This window comes from Notechis scutatus, chromosome 1 (assembly GCF_049901735.1).
Source record: "Notechis scutatus isolate UNSWTSFEM ecotype Mainland chromosome 1, rNotScu1.2, whole genome shotgun sequence".
Classification (NCBI taxonomy): domain Eukaryota; kingdom Metazoa; phylum Chordata; class Lepidosauria; order Squamata; family Elapidae; genus Notechis; species Notechis scutatus.
Genome location: NC_142009.1, coordinates 193,374,980 through 193,398,923, shown reverse-complemented (window position 1 = coordinate 193,398,923; position 23,944 = coordinate 193,374,980). Strand labels below are relative to the sequence as shown.

Below are 23,944 nucleotides of genomic sequence, written 5' to 3'. Positions count from 1 at the left end.
TAACAACTGCAGTGATTCAGCTAACATCTGCAGCAAGAAAGTTTGTAAAATGGGGGAAAACTCACTTAACTGTCTCACTTAGCAACGTAAATTTTGGGCTTAATTGTTGTACATCCAGGACTACCTGTATGCTATGTTTTTTGTCTTTTTAGCCTCAAGATTATATTTCTTCTTAAATTGTTTTTGTGAGGGCAGTAAATGAGTTACTTCGCCCTCAGGTTGAAAGCCTGCCATACTCTATCGAGGAACCCTGTGGTTTACATTTATTATAACATGCTTTTGACATAAAGAAAACAGCTGGAATTGAGGAGGGAAGTGTTCACACTTTGGATCTCAGCCAGGCAAACCTCAATTTATTTATGCTTAGTAACCGAGTAACTTCTTTTTGGAGATTAAAAAAAGGCGCTTGAAAAAGTTCAAAAGGTTTGACAGTCATTCCCACTAAGATTTGTGCAAATGAGACAATACAGGCTTTCTCTTCCTACCACGGGTTTATTTTTAACTAGCCTTACACACACACTCCCCACACCCATTTCTCCTACGTCCCCACCCACTTTCCAGCATCCTCTCCTGACTCTGGAATTCCCTGGGCTATTTTTGGAAATCTTGGTAGATTTTACCTGCCAAAGATGCAAAAGGAACTTCTTTACCTAAGAGCAGCTGAAAGTTTGGTTGATTCTTGAAATGGAAGATAGACAGTTTTCTCCAGAACTACCCTTGGTGACTTTCTGAAAAGCCCTTAAAATAATTTGTATTTTTTTCTCCCCAGCAAGCCTGGGCAACCCCTGATAATGGTAAATCTGGGGGCTGGCTGTATTATACAAGTGATCTTCAACTTGCAACAGTTCATTTAGTGATCATTCAAAGTTACGACACTGAATAAAATGACATGATCATTTTTCACGCTTACGATCATTGCAGCATCAGGTGATCAAAATCAAGGTTTTTTTTTCCTTTTTGTTTAAAAAACATTGAAAGTCAGTGGGCATCTTGTTACAGAGATGATGATATGCAAGAGGCACCTTGTTTTCAATGGATGAGATAGAAGTGTAATTTCACACTTGCAAAAGGCACTTTTCACCAGCCTGCCAGCCAAAAGGGGAAAAAAAATAAGTTCAAGATTCTTGCTGCAAAGCAAGGTTGTTGGCTCATCTGTGACAAATGTAAAGTATGCAATGACTTGGGAAGGAAATTTTGCAAAGATCTTCATCTCTATTTTGTCCCAATATTTTTACAATAAACATTAATAGACCTCTATTTGCAGTCTCCATTTTCAGACCGACTTGTAAAATTTATGTGTGCCTCCTCTGGCTCCTTAACGAAGTGTTTCAGAGAAATTGAAAATTGGCAAACCTTTGGGGAGGGGTATATTTTGGCCAGTGTGCTCAGTGATGGATTTGGGTTCCATTGTCCAACTTTGCCAAGACAGAGAATGCTTCTTTTCAATATTGTGCTTTTAGGACCAAGTTTGCAAAGAGTGTTGGAAAACAAGACAGAACTTCTGGGATTTTGATAGCTGTGTGAAAGAGGTTACAGCTGATGTTGCTTCTATGACTGGGAATACCTGTTACATTTCCTGCTGAGGCACAAATGTTATAATGCTCCAGGAATCCCATTAGCTTTTGCATCTAGCCACCTAAGATTGGGGACATTATTATGGTCTGACTTATGCTATATGTCGCTACATGAATGTGTGAATCCCGCCCTTCCACCAGGTTTTGTAATTTGCAAGAATTTCAAGCTGAATGTGTTTTAGTAGAGGGGTCCCAGCCTCTGGTCCGTGGCATGCCAGAAACTGGGCCATGCAAACAAGTGAAGCCCCATCTGCGGGAAAAGAAATCACACCCGCTCTGGCCCACAGAAAAACCTCTCTCCATGAAACCGGTCCCTGGTGCCCAAAAGGTTGGGGGCTGCTGTTTTAGTATATACAAAGCTTTTATATTATAAGAGAATAGTCAGGGCTTGCAAAAAATCTTTTTTTTTCATATTCTCATGTTTCAAGCCATGCAGATTGACATTGTATATACACAGGAATCCACCTTTACCCCATGACTGGCCTTCCTGAGTTGGGGTGAGAATGCAACAACAATGTTCAAGGTTACAATTCAGAGCAGAAGCATTGCAACAATAGTTGTAAAATAATATAGAACTTCTGTAACATTGGACTAAATTATTTATGAAGCTAATGGAATATGCTATTTGGGGATATAAATGAAGCCTATATATTGAAAACAAAAATCTATTTCCTGGAGTAGGAAAAGATTGTATTGTAAGAAGTGCACGGCTTAGGAAAGTATTTTAGTTCACAAAAGACCAGAGCTTTAGCTTCAATAAGATTAAAAAGTAATATGAGAGCTCCTTTTTCTTCACTATTTTTCCTGTAGCAGGAAAATATTATATTACATTAGGACGATGTCTTGGCAAAGTATTTTGCGTTTCTTTAGAAAATTTCAGAGCTTTAGCTACATTGAAAGGTTAAAAGTAACAGGACAACCTCTCCTTTTTGATATTAATTTTCTAGAGAAGTAGTACTCTTCTTGATACTGTCAGCATCTTTCTTTGAGCAATTTAACTGATCAAATCACTTGAAACTACTTCACCTTGAAATCTAAACTATAACTTAATTTTAACCCGATTAGCATGAAGCTGTGGTCAAATGGATTGAAGAAGAGAAACTAGCTTTTTATGTTTTCTGATTTGTAAAAAATGTTACATATTTGTATGTATGATTTTGTCTCAATCTGAATCCCTGGTGTTGCCTGGATTAGTCCCTGTAGTTTCTTTAGCACAGTTTTTAGAAATGGTTTGCCACCACCTTCTTCCTAAGCTTCAGAAAGAGTGGTCAACCAGCTATATTTTATGCTTAAGGCAGAACTAGAACTCATAGCTTCCTGATTTCTAGCTTGGTGCTTAAGAACTACACCATTGGGTCTCAGAAATAGATCATTAGTCAGCTGGATAGCAGAAATTATGAATGCTTCTTGGAGACTGAAACCTTCACCGGAGCACAATCTGAAAAGCACTGTTGATGCATTGTTCTCTCTCTCTCTTTTAAAAAAAAAAATTAATTTCATTCTGGTTATGAAATTCTTCCTCCCTTGACAATAAAGATATAATAAGCATCTGAAACTTAAGTTTAAAAGTCCTGTAGCATTCCTGATTAATGGAAGAACAGATCTCAAAGCCAAAGGACTTAATTTGCTGAAGCTGTTTTAACTAGCTTCGTGCTTCTGGCTAAGGTTGTTAAAATATATAGCTTCACATTACACAGGCTGTTAGCGTGTTTTATGATCCTTTTAGTTCCACCCTCTTTACTATTACATTTCTCCCATCATACCTGTGCAACTGTCATACCTGAATTACATAAATATGATTTATCATCTCACATCCCCCAATGTTGTTTTGCCAACAACACCCCCCCAAATCAGGCAGAAGAGTCAAGCAGCTTTCGCAACTGCACTTCATATTTTTCATTACAGGCTAAATGCTTATGTTTCTATATGGATTTATAAGAGGCATTGCTAGACAGTGGTGTAAACAAAGTTTAAATTGAGATTTTTAAAAAGTAGGGGGCACTATTTCAAGATTTATGCACATTACTTAGACTGCTTGTTAATTTTGTAAGGAAAGGAAGGAATACTCATTTGTAAGAGAAGTCTGGAAATATTGTAGCCCTAATTAATCCATTTATTTCTTCTGATATAATAATTGCACGGAATAACTTCCCTTTGCACTCTAATGAGAACTTGTACGAGAATGCCAACATCTGATGCAGTAGAAGATCTGAAAAGATGGTTTACTCGTTCTCATATAAGACCTAAAAAGATGCAGAGATTAAATTGGCAAAAATCTTACAAGATTAAAGAAGTTCTGAGATTTCTAATGATGATGAAGATGATATTAATGATTTATGCAGCCCTACTTTGAAAATGTTGCCAAATCAGAAACTTACTTATTCCAAGAATAAGCACAAAAGAGCTGGATTTGAAGATAGACAAAAAATTTATTCATCTCTCCAGTATTGTAAGTTTACATGAAACATTGAGCATGTGAAAATTGTATTAAGACACTAGGCAACTGTGACCCGCTGGGCTGTTCTTTCAGAGATACTTGCTTACCTAAACGGAGAAGCAGAATGACCGCAGGCAGACAAAAGAATCAACGAGAGCAAGGACCAGTTCCAACTTCCTGCAAGCTTTCCCGTTGACAAGGCTTGTGGGAAGCTGGCAGAGAGCTTGGATATAGCGCTCCTTCTCCTCGGCTGGCCTGCAAATTTGCCTTCCACTTTTCTGAGGGGGGGGTGACAAAAGGAGCTGTGGACCGTGAGGAAAACTGCACCTCAAACCCCCCCCCCACATGTCTCTGTTTCCCTTGATTCGCTTGGTTAATGTTAATTAGCAATTACTTCACCCACTGTTTTAATCAGCTAACCTAACTGGCTAATTGACTTGACTTGACGCTATCAGTAATGGTAGGTGGGAAAGATCTTGGAGAATGGGCCAGGATGATCAGATAACACAGCATGTATCCCCCCAGCTGGACTGCAGGCAGGACAAGAGGCTCTGAAGAGGCCCTCCTTTGTTTCTTGAGTTGTAAAGGAGACGGTGGGAAGTGCTTTGAGGCTTCACAGAGTCTGTTTGTGTAGCTTTACAATGGGGTAGAAAATAGACCATCTGGTTATGTTTCCTGTCTGATCTACCTAGGAAGACTGTTCTGTCTTTTAATTGCTGACTGAATATAAAGACAGCAGACAAACTCTACAAAGGCTTCCATACGAAGGAAGTTTCTTTATTGGGTCACAAGGCATCCTCGAGGTATAATTCACGGTTATGTCGAGATTCATCTAATGTCCAATTCTTTGCACAGCTGACTTCATAGTGTGGAATTATAGTGATCTTCATCCCATAATGGTGAAGCAAAGGGTGAGACACCAACACGGTGCTGGGGTCCAAGCAAGAGTAAAGGAAACTCCCCCAACCCAACCAAGGGTCAGTTCAGTGACCAATCAGGATTACAGATGTGACTACATGACATGAACTACATTTCCCATGATGCATTAACTACATTTACCATGAGGCATTCCCTTAAGGGGACAGCTCTCAATTCCTAACTAACTATCCCATTTCCCAATTAACTATATACTGTCTGGACAGCACAAAGACTGACATACTTTGACTCATAAAAATGAACACAAAATGCCAAATTAAGCTTATATGCTGCTTTTAGGAGGCACAGTAAGATAGCTGCAGCTCTGGACAAGTGGTTAAAGAAGGTAACCAAGCAGAGAGCTTCATTATTTTGTCTGGCATTTTCCCTGTACCGTTTAGACATGCTTCCAGAGGCATCTGGAGCAAGCCACAGTTTCTGTGTTGTGATGTTACTTACAACACAAGTTCTACCTCTTAGGTGCTTAACATGCACCTTTGTGTCACAAGTACAAAAGGGGCAAGAGTTCGCGTTGCAGAATCAACCTCTCTGTTACATGCTTCCCACCCCGTCCATGTTAGCCTAGTGGATTGCAGCGTTAAGGGTTGAAGACATGGATAAGCAGGGCTTGATTTAAATTTGTCCTTTGTTTCCATTCCAGCATCCTCCATTCTGAAGAGTGAGAAAAGGAAGAGGACAAAAAATGTTCATTTTAATTGTGTTACAGTATACTACTTCACCAGGAGGCAAGGTTTCACAAGCGTTCCCAGCCAAGGAGGCAGCACTTTGGGCATGTCCACTCGTCACAACAGTGTACGCCAATATACTCTTGGGGAGTTTGCCATGGAGCAAGAACGGCTTCATCGAGAGATGTTAAGAGACCATCTCAGGGAGGAAAAGCTGAACTCCTTAAAACTCAAGGTAAAAACGGGGAGGAGGGGATCCTTTTGTCCCAGCCTCCAACATATGGACCCAAAACATTAACAGTGGGCTTGGTGCTTAATATCCTTGGCAAGGTTGCAGTTTCACTTCTAAAATGGCTGCAGTTCAATCGCTTCCAACAAGCTGGCATTGACCCTGTCTCTCGTATTAACTCATCAGATTTTTAACAGGCTTCCACCTGGGCTCTTTAAGATGATCATTTTCTTCCTGCTATGCAGATATGATGACAATTTGTTCCACCCCATCAAAGTTCCAGCTTTGATCGGGATGCAAATATAGTTAAGCCAGCTGCTAGGTGTGGATTGTTCTGCACAAAAGAGATTTTGAACTGATATTCAGTCAGTTTTCACCACCACCCCCTTCCTCTTTGAATCATATGATGGGCTGCTGGGAAAATTGCAACAGCCAACTGTGCTTACTCTGTGTGATATCCAGTTGCACAAAACACTGAAATCCACATCTTTCAATTTATACAGGAGCTTATTTTGATTCTCTAGAAAGTGAGTCTCTATAGTGAACACATCTGCCAGGAATAGATCTGATATTGTTTACCTGGATATGTATTGCTGTATGCAAGCTACTTGATACATTCCTCCCTCTCCTTTTTTTTTAAAAAAAGGATATCCTATGCAAATAGCAACTAGGGCTGCATAAAATATTTGAAAGGGGTGTTTTGTAAAGTTCATTAACACAAACAATCGCTGGAACCCTGACACAAACCTTTTCTCTTTAAAGTATGAGAGTAGCGTTTCTTTTACAATGCCAATACAGCTGCTTCCAAAGTGCCCTTAGTAAGGTATGAACAAAACTAATTTCTCTTGGACTATCAACAAAGGGAAACAGCTGGGCAAAGGGACATATTTCAAAGCGGCTATGCAAGCTTTCCAAAAAACAGCCCACTGCAAAAAGATGTGCTTTGCTTATGCTAAGGCAGGGCTGTCAAACTCCCGGCCCATGGCCGGATACATTATGCGCTGGCCATGCCCGGTTTAGCGAAGGAGGGGAAAGTCCCAATACGTCACATGATGCCACCATGACTACATGAGTTTGACACCCCCGTGCTAAGGGGTTTTTCAGAGCATCTGTCTGAACATTTTTCCAATCCTAGAGGATATTCCAGTGGGGCCTGCAAAGGATGGTCAAAATCAGCAAGGTACCTTCAAAAGGTACAGGAGAAAACATAGTGGCATTCCCCAGAGTAAGGTTGATGGGAAACAGTAGTATGAAGAGCACCATAAAAATAAAGGTGATTACCGTGTTATCCTAAACCAGTGCTTCTCAAACTTGGCAACTTTAAGATAAGTAGACTTCAATCCCCAGAATCCCCAGCCAGAATACTGGTCTGAGTTGAATTCCACATACTTTGAAAGTTGCCAAATTTGAGAAATTTTGTCCTAAACCCTTGATTCAAAAGACCACTGGGAGAAAAGTACATGCTTTAAAAACAGACTACTCCTTCAATCCAAATGGGATTTTCTATGCATGCACACAGCATTTTATACACTCTATGCATATGTAACATAGGAACAGGATGTTACACATACGTATTGTATGTATGTACAATTTGGCAAATAGTATTTTGCACAAGCACAGGAGCATACAGTCGACACAGAGATGTTATTCATTGCATCTGGGATCTGCTAAACAGAATTGTTACACTGAGGATTTATTTTGGTGATCCAAGCTTGGTCTACGGTATAAGCGGTTTATAAATGCTTCAAAGCATCTTCAGTTGTTTCGCTTAACAGTAAGAGCCATGAAAACAAAGCAGAGAGATTTAAAGACGGTGTGGTCCTCATAAATCAATTCCACACTCTTGCATACCAAAAGCTTATGCTACATAAATGGTTTCCTTTGAACATTCTGTTCAGTGGAGCTGTGACGCATCTTTTAATGTTACTACAGATGACTAATAATGGCACGGTGGAATCCGAGGAAGCGAACACTTTAACGCTGGAGGACATTTCTGATGATGATATAGATCTGGACAACACTGAAGTAGACGAATACTTCTTTCTACAACCTCTGCCAACAAAGAAACGAAGGGCACTCCTGCGAGCCTCCGGAGTCAAGAAGATTGATGTGGAAGAAAAACACGAGCTGCGAGCCATCCGTCTTTCAAGAGAGGACTGTGGTTGCGATTGTCGAATCTTCTGTGACCCGGAAACGTGTACTTGCTGCCTTGCGGGCATAAAATGCCAGGTGAGAGGGCTTCACTTAGGGGATTCTTCACCAAAGGGCAGCTCCAAGTGTCTTATTTTCAAAAAAAAGGAAGGCTATCCTGCCCATTCACACTCACTGAGGTGTTCTAAAGAGTGGCACTGCTCTATTATCCCAGCTACAGGAAGTTTCAGCTAGAGTTGAAACCTAAGGAGACCGGTGGGTCATATGTCCCTCCAGGTATTGCTGAAACAGATCCCAACCAGTTGAAAGCATATCTACCATTGAGGGATCCAAAGAGTAATTCAGCATAATCTGGAGAAACATGGACTCATGTGTGCAGCTATACATGGGAAAATACAATAAAGATATAGCATAGCCATAAAACAGATAGCCCAGGTTTTGGTTTTGGATTAGCCTCCCTAAGAGCTGTTTTCTTCAACTTGGTGGCCTTCTGGGTCTAAAGCTCTCAGAATTCCCATAAGCATAGTATTGTTCCACCACAACTTAAGGCAGCAGGTTGGAAAAGGTCAAACTTAAAGCAGGGGTGTCAAACTCGATTTCACTGAGGGCTGCATCAGGGTTGTGTTTGACCTCGAGGGGTTGGGGGGGACATGTGGCCAGCTCGACATTACTCGTGTCCTGACGGCCTCCTGCAGCCTTTGGCCAGCAAAAATTGAGCTCGCGGGGAGGGGGGCACACGTAAAGAACTGGACAGTGGTGCCTCTGACAATGAAAACAGAGCTGGGGGGGTTGCACGTGAGCCCCCCTGACCTCCGTTTTCACTGGCAGAGGGCTGCAGGAGGCCATTGCGACCAAAAATGGAGCTCAGGGGGCCACGCACGACCCCCCCCAACCTCTGTTTTCATTGGCAGAGGCACCACAGGCTGGTCCTTCACTTTCCTGGGCGGTCCCACAGACTGGATCTAAGCACCCCGTGGGCCAGATGTGGCCCGCAGACCTTGAGTTTGACACCCCTGACTTAAAGGTTGAGAGCCCCTTTTCTGTTAGCGTTACGGTTAGGGTTCTCCTGAGATACATTTCAGCAATGCAGCTTCCTGGATTACCAGCATGGCTAGGAAGTGCTGTGATCACTTGGGCAATCCAGGAAGTGCTGATGGAATATAAGCTTTCTGGAGAAGAGTTCCATTCTGTTTCCAGGTTTTAAAAAAGAGACTTTGTCCATCTTATAAACACCATAATGGAAATAAAACCAGCTGCTTCCCTGCCTTTGCATGAGGGCTAAAAAAGAGAACTACTCATAATGAGATTTCATATGAGGCTGTTGTTTATACTGCTTCTAGATCTATTTGGAATGAAATATCCAAATTCACCCACACTAATCCATTGTGAGAAAAGTGGAGATTGATCAGCAAGCGAGATTCCCACTTCCTTAACTTCTGGAGAATAACTTCATCCTACCTATGAATGTATAATTTGTGTACAGTTAACTGAAAAGATCTACCAGCTTGAATATCTGAAAAAAGAACCTACTTCTGCAATTTAGCAGTCACCTGGATTAATCCTAAATGTTGGCATAACCGTTAGAAGTCATTAGACCAGCAGAATAAGGAGGGGACGATGATGCTAGAGGAGGACAAAGGGACAGTGGGGTCTCATGGCCCATTTGTCATTCCTTAACCAGGTCGCGCTGTCATTTGTCTCACAGCCACCTTGTCTTCAGGAACTGGATTCACTGTCTGCAGGGAGCCATAATGTGGTTTGTGTGTTTTTGGCTCGGTGTGATCTGTGCAAGCCATTCTCATTTATAAATCATAATTTCTAATGAAGTATGAAATATAGCTCCATTTAAGAAAACAAACAAACCAGGGCTTAGTGCAGTTTGCAAAGCCAGACAGGTCTCTCTTTCCAACATCTCTTATCTGGATTTTTTTTCCCCTGCCAGAAACCGATGTTGTAAAAGCAGGTAATTAATTTATCTCATATATCAATCCTCCACAAGGCCCCCGGGGCAATTTTCTTTGATGAACTTTCTTGTTTGGCTAAGAGTTTCTAGCTTGTCAGCATTGATAGTGCTAACCGAATAGCTAATCCATCTTTTTTCTTTTCTTTCCTAAGGTGGACCGTATGTCTTTCCCGTGTGGTTGCACTAAAGAAGGATGCAGCAATACAGCCGGCAGAATTGAATTTAATCCCATCCGGGTTCGGACTCACTTTTTGCATACTATAATGAAACTTGAATTGGAGAAAAACAGAGAGCAGCAAGTTCCTGCGCTGAACGGCTGCCACGCTGAGCTCAATGCTCACAGCAGTGCAATGGGCCCCACCTCCCACCCCCTGGAATTTTCAGTCCTGGAGAACTTTGAATTAGAGACTGAACCCAGGGCTGCGGTGATGCATTTGCAGTCGGCGGACGACTTGGATTGCGCTGGAGAGGAAGAGGAGGAGGAGGAAGAGGAGGAAGAGGAGGAAGACGCAAGTAGTTTTTGTAGTGGAGTTACAGATTCCAGCACACAGAGTTTAGCGCCTAGTGAAACAGATGAAGATGAGGAGGAAGAGGAGGAGGAGGAAGAGGAGGAGGAGGAAGACGAGGAAGAGGAAGAAGAAGAAAAACTAGATGAATGTCTGGAAGGCTTGGGTGTTCATGCTGATGCAGGCCAAGCTCTCCCTTCTGTCCTTTGCTATTCAGACAGCACTGTCATGCATGAAAACCAGCCAAAGGCACTTTCCTACTACCCGAGTTCCACATCCTTGTATTACCAAATAGAGAATCACAGCCCTGGCACTCCTAACCAGATTCGGGAAACTTACTCTGAAAGAGAGACTGTTAAGAACGGGAATCTTTCTCTGGTGCCTTATAACCCAACTTCGGAACAGTTTGTGGACTACGCGCGGCCCTCAGAGGAAAATTATGGCAGCTCCCTGTATCCCACTTCAAACCCGTCTGTCATTGTTTGCTGCTCTTCGTCAGAAAACGATAACGTTGTTCCATGTAGCAGTTTATATGCTGAACATCGGCCAAGGCATTCCCAAGTGGATTTTCCTTCATACTTGAAAAGCCCTTCGCAAGATGGATTTGTATCTACTTTGAATGGTGGCACTCACCTCCCGGAGCATCCCACCGAGAATTCACTCGGCCTTTCAGAAAAGAGCAGACTACACGAAGAGTGTATCAAATCTCCCGTCATGGAAACAGTACCTGTTTAAATTTATTTTAGGGACCGAATCGCTCTAGATTTCAAAATGCATTCTATTTTAATTGGATTTTCCTGGAAGCGTTCTTATTATTATTTTCTCTCTCAGCAGTGGAGGTAAGGGGGAAGACTGTGGTTAAAGTTTTGATTTTCTTTTTCATTGTCGTTTATTAGTAAAGCTCTCTTGGCTGTGGCCATTGCACAAAAACAGTTTGTGTAAAAAAGTAAACTTTTATAAAAAAAATAGAATGGTCCTTTGATAGAAAATACCCAGATTTTAAAATAACCCACACAGACATATATATATATATATATATGGCATTCAGTTTTGTTAGGGTATTTTCCCACGTCTTGTAGTTTTGCTTTTAAAGTTGTAGCAGTTCGTTTGAGCAGAATCTCAGTCTGCCATCATCAGCTTCTATACAGTCAGATTTACAGAAGCCTGATGATGGCAGATGATGATTCTGCCAAAGCCATGCTACAACTTTAAAAGCACAACTACAATGACGTGGGAAAATACCCGAACAAAGCTGAATACCATACAATATATTCACATCCACATGCATATAGTACAAAAATGGCCCATGTGTTGATTTATGCTGGGCTCTCTAACTTACAACTTCTTCTTTTATTGTCGGGCTTGTGCAAGATAATAAAAACTTTACTTTGGATTCTTTATATTTAGGGTATTAAAATATCGCTCCTATTCGAGGGTGATGACTTTTTAAATATAAATGTGACTGCAAACAAAAAAAAACCAACCTGAATTATTCAGTAATGTATTTGTTTATTTATTGTAGCTTAGTACTCATAACTTGATAAAAATGAACCTCTTGCTCTTCGGAGCAGAACAGCACAATGAGATTTCATTAGGCAAATTGCCTTTGTGAGGGTAGTACATTCGATCACGAGCCCTGTTCTCTGATCTGCACTAGGGACTATTTGTATTTGTAATTTAGGAATGTAGAGAGGACATACCACTTAGTCATTTTGGTGACACTGATGTGGTGTTTGTGTTGCGATTGCTGCCCTGTCCCCATCTCAAGGAGAGGACAATATATAAGATGTTTCTAAATTGCAGCTAGTGGCAGCTACATTTCTAACAATGTGAAACGTAGGACAATCCTTAGATTTTCAGGGGTCGAGAGAAGCAGCGTTAGCATTATAAGGAAATTGGGTTGTGTTTTGTTATTCGATGGTCTTTCTCCATTCTTTTCAATCCATAAACTGTTCTGGATAAATGCAGAATATTAAATAGGAACAATATCCAGCCAGACTTCTTAGGATCTTGCCGTCATTTCCCCCCACTGGCCATTTTTCCTTCAACCAACATACTTTTCCTTAATGGCAACCCCTCGCATTGGTGAAGAACTTTGCTTGTCAGAAAATGGCGGCTCTACAGCAGGCGTGTCAAACTCGTGACGACACGTCATCACGTGATGTATCGCAACTTTCCCCCCCCCTTCGCTAAACCGGGGGTGGGCGTGGCCAGCATGTGACATATCCAGGCCACGGGCTGCGAGTTTGACACCCCTGTTCTATAGGATGGCTTGGGCCCTCTATTAAATAAGAGCAGTGCTGAAGTCTTTCCATGGTTTTATCTTCATGTAAAGCCAGAATGTTATATTTTTATGTATTAAAATTATCATCCCGATGTATAAAGTGCTCGAGTGATCTTCACAGTCGCTTAAGAACTAATCCAGAGTGAATGACTGAACCAAGGTTATCTCTGTCTGGGAACTCTGTGACCACTAAGGGATTCAATATGAGTTCTTCTTGGGGTGGTGTCTTCTCATCTCCTTCAAGCTCTAGATCTCACTGGCATTCCGTCTCTCCGCTAGCCCTGTAACCATTTCCCCTGCATACAATAATAGTGCGTGCAGAATCACATGGAAGCACAGTGCTAATGGAAACGATCCAGAGATATCAAAAGGGAATTCCTTCAGTGGAATGTCACATTCCACTGCATTTGGTGGCACTTCCTTGCAATTAACTTTTAATGGGCTGTGTGCTTTGTGCTCTCATCCCAGGGCAGCTTTTGTGTAAGTATCTCTTTTTGTTGTTCTTAATCTAACACAGTTTGGTGTAGCAGCTGTGAGTAATCTTAAAAGACTGTTTTTTCTTAAACGTTGCATCTATTCCTTTTTAAAAAATATATATATATATCCATGGATAAACCATGCAAGAATTGTCAGCAATTCTCAGAAAGAATTTTACTCTGCATTTCTTTAGCCAAATAAATTAATTAGGAAAAGAATGGCATTACACGGGTGTGTGGAGAAATTCCGTGAGTTCTGAAAAAGAGAGGAGACACCCAGAATCGGTAGGGATGGAGTTTCTCATTTGAGTGTGATTTGATTCGCAATAATCTCCAAATAGGAAAGGGTTTAGGGTGAACTGGAATCAGTAGGCATATTTCAGCCATTATTCTCTCTTGTTTTAGAAAAAGACTTGAGATTTGAGTGTGTATTCCTTCAGAGCTTTTCTATCATTAGTGTATGCAATTCACAAGTGTTTCTTCATTGTAGGGAATTAAGGAACATTGTCGGCATCGGAACTCTGTGGAGCTATTACAGTTCATTAAGCTTTACAGATTAACAGAGTTGGAAGGGACCTTGTAGGTCATCTAGTCAAACCCCCTACCCAAGCAGGAGACCCTACACCATTTCTGACAAATGGCAGTCAGTGATGAAACTCCCACAACTTCTGAAGGCAAACTGCTCCATTGGTTGATTGCTCTCACTGTCAGAAAATTTCTCCTTATTTCCAGGTTGAATCTCTCCTTGACCAGTTTCTATCCATTATTCCTTGTCTGGCCTTCGGATGCTTTGGAAAATAGTTTGACCCCTTCCTCTTTGTGGCAGCCCCTCAAATATTGGAAGACTGTTATCATGTCTTCCCTGGTCCTTCTTTTCACTAGACTAGCCATGCCCAGTTCTTGCAACCATTCATCATGTTTTAGCCCGCAGTCCCCTAATCATACTGGTTATTCTTCTCTGCACTCTTTCTAGAGTCTCAACATCTTTTTTATACTGTGGTGACCAAAACTGGATGTAGTACTCTAGGTGTGGTCTTACTAAGGCTTTATAGAGTGGCATTAGTACCTCACTTGATCTTGATTGTATTCCTCTGTTAATGCAATTTAGGACTGCATTGGCTTTTTTGGCTGCTGCCGCACACTGTTGGCTCACATTTAATTGGTTGTCCATTAAGACTCCAAGATCCCTCTCACAGTTACTGCTATTGAGCCTGGTTTCACCCAGTCTATATGTGTACTTTTCTTTTTTCTTGCCTAGGTGTAAGACTTTATTTTTCTCTACATTGAATTTCATTTTGTTAGATATTCTCTGAACTGGTTGTCCTAAATAGATCCAAATGATAAATATCCACTTGTGACTCTTTTCTAGATTTCAACAACAATATTTATGAACGTCTACCTTCAAGTTATTCCCGTACCAGTTATTCTGGTACATGTCCATTCTTTAAAGTGGCAATGTTTGAAGTTTTAAATGTAGGCTTGTCCTCTGAAAATGGTGGTTTCAAGTACAGCACTCCATCTCTTCTTTGGATAATTTTTGTTCAAAAAAATTACTGTGGAGGAAGCGCCTTTGCATGCTTAACTCAAGAAGATTCCAACCATATCAAAATACATTTTTATCTCACTGCAGTCTTCAGTCAGACTTTCCCATTGATCTCGGCAGAAGCCTCCACAGCTTTATTTCTAGAAGTTTCCCACTTCTAGGAATGTTCCTGGCAGCAGCAGCCACCATTGCCAAGCATGCCAGCTGACCCTTTATTTTCCTTGTAGCAAGCGTGCTACATCCAAATTACTTTGAATTGGGAGGGGGTGTTAATCCTTGGTGGTTCTTAACTCTTCTATTTCCTAACTTACTACAAAAACGAGGCTTTATTCCATATTCTTGGCATGTGCTCACTGAAGGTGATCTTTGGGCTTGAATGTTGATTCCTATCTTCTTTATTGATCATATCCTTTCTCATTATTTTTAAACATTCCAGCCACCTGGTCAGCACTGGTTGCATAGCAACAAACAGATGACACTTGGATGTCCAAAAGGACAAGTTTTGCTGACTTCTTATTCATAAATCCTTTCTTATTTGATTCTTACTTTTGTATTCTTCCTCTTTGGCCATTTAGAACAAGGAAGGTGAAATAAGCTACTGGTACTAGTTTGGCACATTGTGCTTTAATTTTTGCAGTGGCTCTCTCTCTAGGTTGCCTCGATACTGACAATAATTCGGAAGAATTTGCATAAGATACTTGATGCTCATCGTAGGCTAGCTAGAACACATCATTGCTGCTGGAAACACTCTTTGAATTCAGCTAATTCCATGTCATTGTAAATTACTTCATGGAATAAGGCTTGCAAGTCAGAAGGATGGCAATTGAAAGCCCTGTCCTAATGAGTTAAATCTCACCTAGATACCAAACCGGATGATTGTGATTCAAAAATAAAGGGTACTAGAATGTAATATTTTCTAATCAATTCTCCCAATTCAGGCCTACTGCCACTACCACCACCAAAAAGCTGGTAATATTCCAGCAAAAAGCATGCTTTTGTCACACACTTAATGCTGGATCACTGTAAGACTGTTTGAGAGCGCTGTAAGACCATACTTCAGGCCTTCTCCCACCACACTAGTGATATAGTAGCTTCATGTTGTTGTGTTGTGTTTTGTTTTGCATCAGATGGATCTCCAGAGTAAGATCCCTACAAAATTGTGCCAGAATCCTATCAGATACGCTTCCACATTGTCGGGGCAAGGCCCGTCGGAGTGGACCCAAGTTTTAATAGTGACTCTCTCCTCTTTATGTTTTAAGTCTGCAAAATCAGTGATTTGCTTATGGCCCCTCGGTAGGTCATGACCCCCATTCTAAGAAGCCTCACTGTAGTGGAAAACCAGGAAGGATACTGCCCTGTTGCAGCATCCAATCTGGACCAGTCATCGAGACCAGAGGTTTTGTCTTCTGAGCTTTCAGTCTCGTACTGGAGCCCACCTTCAAGAAACTTCAGTCTATTCTATTATTCTATTCAGACTGTTAGAACAAGCCTAACACTTCAGAAGATAAAACCTCTGGTCCCAGTGACCGGCCCTGATTGGATCCTGCCACATTATCCTGGGATATGTATATTCGCCTTCATTCGATAATGTCTTGTCATGTCGATTCAACAGGACGAGAGTCAAGGTTGGGTCCGTTCAGAGCTCTCATGCCCCATATCATCTGCCAATTGTTTATATTTGGTTTAAATGAGAAAGTGCGTAGATTTGTCAGTCATTGGGGTACAAGAGAGTGGCTTGGATAAATGATTAGTTTGGGACAAACTTTGCTTACCCCCCAAGCATAAGATTTATAAAACATTAGAGATTGGTTACAGTAGTTATAAATACTATTTTTGTGGCTTTGTTTTTAGTACCTAGGCGTATAATACAAATGACTTTACTACCATAATAAATGATCAATATTTTCTAAACTCTGATCCAGTAGGACTCAGTAGGACCCTTCCACAGCAGGCCCATTTACAAATGGGTGAAGTGTAAGTGTGAAAACTGGAGATGGATTTGATTTTCCTCATATTCATCCATCTGCCAGCAGGCCTCAAAATGAAAAGGAACTGTATACAAATTGTTCTTTGTGGCTGAGACCGACTCAGTTCATCTGGACTCACACAAGCAAACTCTGCATGTTTGGAAAGTCCCACTGTTTTTAGTACGGGGATAAACACATTTTTGGCTGTATTTCATCACTGTGACTTTATCCACTGTTAATTTCCGAAGGAAACTTTAGATGCTTGTTGTGATGTAAAGAATATAAATAATGTGGCTAGAAACTACAACCTTATTTGTAATCTGAACTGTGCTAAGGCAAAGTCTGATGGTACATAAACTTTGCTAGTGGTTTCTCGCATGATTACTGCCAACATCCATATACCATGAAGCTAAACAATGTAGCTTCACAAAGTACATGCCCATTACCTGTATGAAGAATTAAACCAGAGTCAGGCAACCTAATTAATACACACAAATACACTGTACCCCCAAATACTTTCCTTGGTAACTTTGAGGCTACTGAGCTGTCTTTTATTTTCCTTACAATGACATAATTAATAAATACATAGATACCCAGATTGTATAGTACAAAGTAAAGCACCGGGGCCTGACCTCATTTTTTTTTTTTTTTTTACAAAAATATCTTTGTGTTTAATGGATGTCCCAAACTGGATGATGTAAGAGTTCTCTGGAAAAGTTTGCTTTTTGATAAATAGGTTTCATGTGTCTAGACAGGCCCACTCATGGCAGTTACTTTTATGAGTTGCTTGCTATATACTCTTAAACTTTCAGCCTAAAAAAGTTCCCATTTTTCAGATTGTATTGCATTGTGTGGGGGAAAAAATAAATGACCTACTCAATGTAGAGCACGGGTGTCAAACTCACACCATTAACCATGATCGTGACATATCGTGTTTTTCCACTTCACGGAGCCGGGTTGGGCATAACCTACACGTGATGCATCCGGTCTGCAGGCTGCCAGGTTGACACCCCTGGTCTAGAGAGTACTAGATTGAGGAAGGTTGCCCTTGAGGTTATAATGTAATATAGAGCCAGTTTGGTCTAGTGGTTAAGGCCCCGGCTAGAAAGCGGGAGACTATGAGTTCAAGTTCTGCCTTAGGCATGAAAGCCAAATGGGTGACTTTAACCTAGTCACTTTCTCTCAGCCCAACCTACCTTGAAGTGTTGTTGGGAAAACAAGAAGAAGGTGCATTGGATATGTTTACAAATTATTCGTAAAAATGATAAAGATGAATATAGCAATAGCACTTAGACTTATGTACCATCTCATAGTGCTTTACAGCACTCTCTGAGTGGTTTACAGAAGCATATTTCCCCCAACAATGTGTGTCTTCATTTTACCGACTTTGAAAGGATGGAAGGCTGAGTCAACCTTGAGCTGATCAGGATTGAACTCCTGGAAGAGGGCAGAGTTAGCCTGCAGTACTGCAATCTAACCACTGCGCTACCAGGGTTAAAATATAAATAAATATCAAGCAAAAAGGTGCAAGGTGTCAAATACAGATGTGTCCACAAGGGGCTTTTGAGAAAAGCCTTTGTTTCTGCAGTCCTCTTTGAGCAAATATTTAAATTTTTCAAAGATCTTTCTAAGCAGTCACAAAGTTACATTTCCATCTGTGGAAGAAAGCGGCAAAAGATTTTCAATTTGTTGTCAAATAAATTGCTGGAGGTACCCATGTAATTACCAAGAGTCAAGCAGGAAAAGGGAGACAGTTTTTTGTTTTTATATATTCATAAGGCTTTATATACACAAGGCTGGTATCAGATAGTAATTGATAAAATAAAATTGAATAAAATAAAACGTATGGAAATTTTTAATTACAATAGTGAAAACAAATAGAAATTAAATTCACAGAGAGATAGAATAAAAAGTGCAAAAAAAGAAAAAGAAGTAAGATAATGAAAAAGGAAATTAAAGAAATGACTGCCGATCTCATCACAAGCATAAACAATCTTCACCCCTATAAAATTACAAATTCTCTTCTTTCCATAATGCTTCCATATGCAAATCATAAATCATCATTTTTTTCAGTCTTAATGTCAGCAAAAAGTCTGTAAAAGGTTAGCAGAGCTTTATAAAAATGTCTCATTTTAACCTTGGTCAAACAAATCAACTTTATATTCCTTCCTTTTGCTTCTAACAATCTTGATTTTTAATTTATTCAGATGTTGACATAGGATTTGATTTCATTCTATTTTTCTCCATCCAAAAGATTTCTTGAACACTTTAACAAACATTTTGTAAATTCAATAAAAAATCATTATCAAGATTGTTCTCTTGCTTTCTTAACTTTATTTCTATTTTAATTTTCAAAACTTTAATATGGTTCTTTTGTATATCCAGTAAGAGCTCCTTATCTGGATCACTTTCTTGACCACTTTCATCTTTTGTGTTTCTACTTTAGCTACCTTTTCTGTCTTATAATCCACATTTCTGAAATTATCTAATATTTTTGTTTCTGATATTTCTACATCAGAGAAAATTTCTTCCAATCCATCATTAATCCATTCATTAATATCTTTTGGACATAGTATAGTCATAGAATCAGATATCACTACTGATATTGTAGCTGCTTATTTCTGACTCCATTGTTCAAAAGTTTCATGGAGGGTTAACCAAGGTCAGTGTTTTATGTCATTTTGTAAATCCCCTTGCTAACCAAAAACAGAAGGTTGCCCTTCCCTCTTTTTTGCTTTTCTGCCTGGGATATGTAGTCCCCTCACGTGTCCTATTTGTGTCATCATAAAATCATCTCAAAATTTCATATGACTTAGGATAGCTAAAACACTTTCTTCCCATGAAAGTCTGTTTATATAATTATTTCCAAAACTTTTAATAAAAGTTTTAATATTCTAAATTCATCTGGATCCTTAACTCATTTATAACTTTCTTGGGTCAAAATCCTGTTTAGCTTTTTTCCATTTATATTTCTAGTTCTTCAAATTCTTAAGCTAAGTAGTTAATTTTTCTTTAGTTCAGGAATGAAGATAAACTCACTAGGCGGCTTTTCAAGGTTGTTGTTCTGAAGCTCTGATAGCCTTACGGTAATAAGGCCATTTCCAAAAGTTTAGTGAACCCAGTATCTTTTAAAAGGCTCCACGGTTGAGATTGATGGTTGTTCCCGTCATTTCCTGGCACTCAAACCCATAGAAGACAAATGTCCTGTGATCTCCTCATGAGGAACAGCCATCCGGAGCATATGTGGGTAATCTCCCCTCCTCTCCTTTTCTGGAGAAGTTCTATTGAACCAGTGTACTCATCAGGTTTTTTTTGTCTTTTTCCACAGTTGCTCCTAGTCTCTCAGGGATGACTAGTTCACCATGCTTCTCCGTAAGTTTCCTTGACAAGAATATATCTTCACGTACCTCCTGGAGATTATTTTGGCACTATATAGCTTTTAAAATTCTGTGTTAACCTTGCCAGAAGAATACAATTTCAGCCTCATTTCTTGTAAGCTGCTATTATCATCAACAAACCTTGGATCTCAAATGGGGACATGCAGGTAGATCCTGCATAGCTCTAATGGAACACGTCCAGTTGAATCCTTCCAAGTTTCATCTCCTACAGTGAAAGCTATTTCCCTGGCTCTGAGCAGGCAAAGAAAACCATAGGATTGGAAAAGGTCAGCGGATTTAATTTAAGAGGTTAGAACTGAACATTCTATTTGTTTGGTTTTTTACAGTTCTTTCTGAAAAAAAAAAATCTTTTTCCTCCCTGCAAATCAAGCATTCTCTGCACGTAGGTTTAATCAAGTGTTTTCAGCTTTTTCTCTAAAGGCAAGTTCCTAGGCAACACAATTTTTGCTTGTTGAAAGCCACAAGTCACAGCAACATAAGAACTTCAATTTAAATCTTGTATTATTTCAGACTCTCTATTTCCCAGGACTGCCACATTAATTTACCTGTGCAGAGCAATTTCAGCTACATCTTAATTCAGTCGCTTAAATCACACATGCCTCTACAGCCACATATATGCTATGCAGCTTGAAAAAATGCAAGTGAAGTGTTTTACATTCTTTGCAAAAAAAAATTAAAATAATTAATGGCTGTCATTTTTTAAAAAAAGTTTTGTTCAAGAGCCAGAATTCACTATTGTGAAGTCAACTTGCTCCTCTGTTACAATTTTTTTTTTTTTGCATTGATGGCTGTTAAAAAAAAAATGACGGCATTCTTAGGAGAATGGACACTACTAACATATGTACCTAGGCACTTTGCAAGAATGACAGTTGATGCTGAATCACTCTACAAGTAGTGCTTGACCGGTGACCCACAATTGAGCCTAAAATTTCTATTGCCGAGACAATTAAAGTGAGCTTTGTGACTTTTCTTGCCACAGTTAAGTGAATCAGTGCAATTGTTAAGGTAGTAACACAGTTGTTAAGTGACTCTGGCTTTCCCCCCCTTGACTTTGCTTATCAAAGGTTGCAATGATCACATGATCCTGGGAAACAGCAACCATCGTAAATATGAACCAACTGCCAAGCACCTGAATTCTGATCATGTGACACAAGATGCTGCAACGGTTTTATGTGTGGAAAAATGGTCATAAATAACTTGTTACATTGCCATTGTAACGTCAAACAATCACTAAATGAATGGTTGTAAGTCAGGGACTAGCCTTATATACATTAGCTAAGGAAAATGTTCATCTAATTCATTTTGACAATAAAAATAACTCGGGTCTATTATTGGCAATCTATGAGGTGGATTATTTGCTTTAGGTTCTTTTTAATTCAGAGGCATGGCACATACATAAAATGCATCTCTTTTGAAATGCTTTCAGTATAAAGGAGGACAGTAGCAGGTCCAATGATACTGTGGATCTAACAGAGGCAGTCCTTGTTTAGTGAGTGTCTTGTTTAGCAATTGTTGGTGATTAAAAAGAGTATTTTTATGACCAGGCCTCATATTTAAGTCTGCAAAGCAAAGGAAAGCTGAAGTAAGATCATAAGCCGGTTGCAGTTTCTGTTGAGTGACTGCTTTGTTTAATAACCAAATTGTGGGTCCCAATTGTAGTTGCTAAATGAGGACCACCTGTAGAACCCCCGAAAAGACAAAGTATTGAAGTTTTAAGACAGCGGTGCAATTTACTTGAAAATTAAAAATAAAGTTAGTAGTTTTCAGTTAATGAATTTCACAGCAGGTCAGAATGATTGTAGTTTTCCTACGTCACCTTTTCAGAGCTTTGTCTCCTGCCAAAGGTTCTAACAGAGTTATACTGTCCAAAATTCCTCCCCCTCCCAAAGACATTTATAGCATGACACTAGAACATGAACAAACCCAGAACATACATACAAGTTACAACTGACATTATAGTGCAACTTCCACAGGCTGATTTAATTTGCATTATCATTTGCAACTTCACATACAAAAGGGTTAGTGTAGGTGGCGAAAACACTAAACTATACCTTATGCTACAAACTTTATTTTATGCTGTATTCCTTCTGTATTTATATTTTCGGTATTTATGATGAATGATCTGTAATTTGATGTATTTAATGTGGCTTATTCTGCAATGTATATATTAAAAATAAGCATTTATAAGTATTAAAATTAGGTTATTTTTTTTCTTAGTGGCATTCGTACTATGCTGTATTTTTATTATATATTGTACAATATATATATTTATTGTCCATTTGTTTGCAAAAAGTAAATCAGGTTTCTACGTTACATCAGCTATGTCTCTTTTGTACTAGAAGGGTGTTGTAAGCTTTATCTGAATTTAAATTATTAATATGTGTTTGAGAAGGTGGAAAGCTAATTCGTGGTCATCCAGATAATAGAGCCTTGAAATCTAGAAAATGTTTTTATCCTGACTCGAGTAGTCTCCTTTGCAAAGCTGTAAAACCATGAAAGGAAAAATGTAGTTGGGCATTGTGTGATGTTGTATTTTTGTTTTATTAGACTGCATATAGTCTACCAATTAGTTTTAAATTTGTTACACATACACAATAACCACAAGTTGTTTGTGGTGCTGATAAATATCCTACTCTTAAATATCATCTACACAAGATGTCCGCCATTGGACAAATCGGTGGTCAAGTAGGCCATACTGCTAGCAAGAAAGTCGCAACTATCATGGAATCATAGAAGATAAGAATGGGAAGCAACCTTAGAGCACATCGCCTCCATCCCCACGGGCCCAATGCAGACATCTGCTACTATAGCTTCCCTGAAAAATGAGCATCTCCAATAAAGAGTTCACAATCAGCCATTCTGATCCATTGTTGAATAGCTCTTTAACCATTCAGAAATCTTTCCTGAAGTCCACCTGAAATCAATTTTCTTGTAATTTAATTTTCTATAATGTCATGCCCTCCTGGAACAACTCTGGCATAGTTTGCCTTCAAAAAAAGGTCACGTGAAACCTGACATCTGCAGGGAATGGAAGATGGGCAAATGACACATACAAGATGATGTAATTCCATCATCACGCATGTGTCCCTTTCGCATCCTTGTGGTTTGCTGTGGATGCTGCTGAACCAAGGAAAGATTGGATGGCAATCTCAAACACCAGGTCTTTCTTGCTCCAGGGAATAGGATATGGAATAATAGATTTAGATTCCAGGAAGCAATGGAAATGGAAAAATAACTTTTCTAACGATGATCAGTTTCCATACTATTCCACCTTATTCCTCCCTGTTCCTGGAAACAGTGGAAGCAATTAACGATTGCTGAAAAGTTTAAGCCGAGGCTAGAGAGCCATCTGTCTCGGATCCTTTAATATGGATTCTTGTAGTGAACAGGAATTTAGACTCAGCTGTCCAAATGCTCCTTTCCAACTCTGATTTTGGGACTCCAGCTTATCCTTAGTGTGGGATGGCGTGAATCCCTTCTTTAAAATTAACTAAATACAGCTAATTTTTTTTCTGTTGTATTAAAACCTACTGTTCATTGTTAACTGCTGGAATAATCAGGGAGCAATTTCCCTATCATATAGGAAGAGAGTGACTTATTTTTTAAGAGCACATGATTATAATAAGAAAACATTAAACTACATGACCTAAAATGTACTATTTCTAAAATCCACTCCCCAAAGTGAGAAAAAATATCCAAGGTGATGGCTGAAAACCACCTGATGGATGATGGGAAATAAGATGAAATTAAAGGACTAATAGATAAGTTCAACAGTCCATGATTATTTTTGCCTCAATAAGTATCCAATTACTAAT

General features: G+C 39.6%; 1 protein-coding gene across 2 annotated transcripts in view; it reads left to right on the top strand.

Moving 5' to 3' along the window:
• CSRNP3 (cysteine and serine rich nuclear protein 3) overlaps nucleotides 1-22,441 on the top strand; it is a 53,111-nt gene extending 30,670 nt beyond the window's left edge. For both annotated transcript variants that reach the window (XM_087949804.1, XM_087949805.1), the window contains exons 3-6: nucleotides 5,588-5,847; nucleotides 7,774-8,070; nucleotides 10,108-11,300; nucleotides 20,060-22,441. In XM_087949804.1, the coding sequence (XP_087805930.1) occupies nucleotides 5,588-5,847; nucleotides 7,774-8,070; nucleotides 10,108-11,196 (1,646 nt within the window). In that variant the 3' untranslated portion in view covers nucleotides 11,197-11,300; nucleotides 20,060-22,441. The remainder of the gene's footprint in view (nucleotides 1-5,587; nucleotides 5,848-7,773; nucleotides 8,071-10,107; nucleotides 11,301-20,059) is intronic.
• Nucleotides 22,442-23,944: the final 1,503 nt, after the last annotated feature.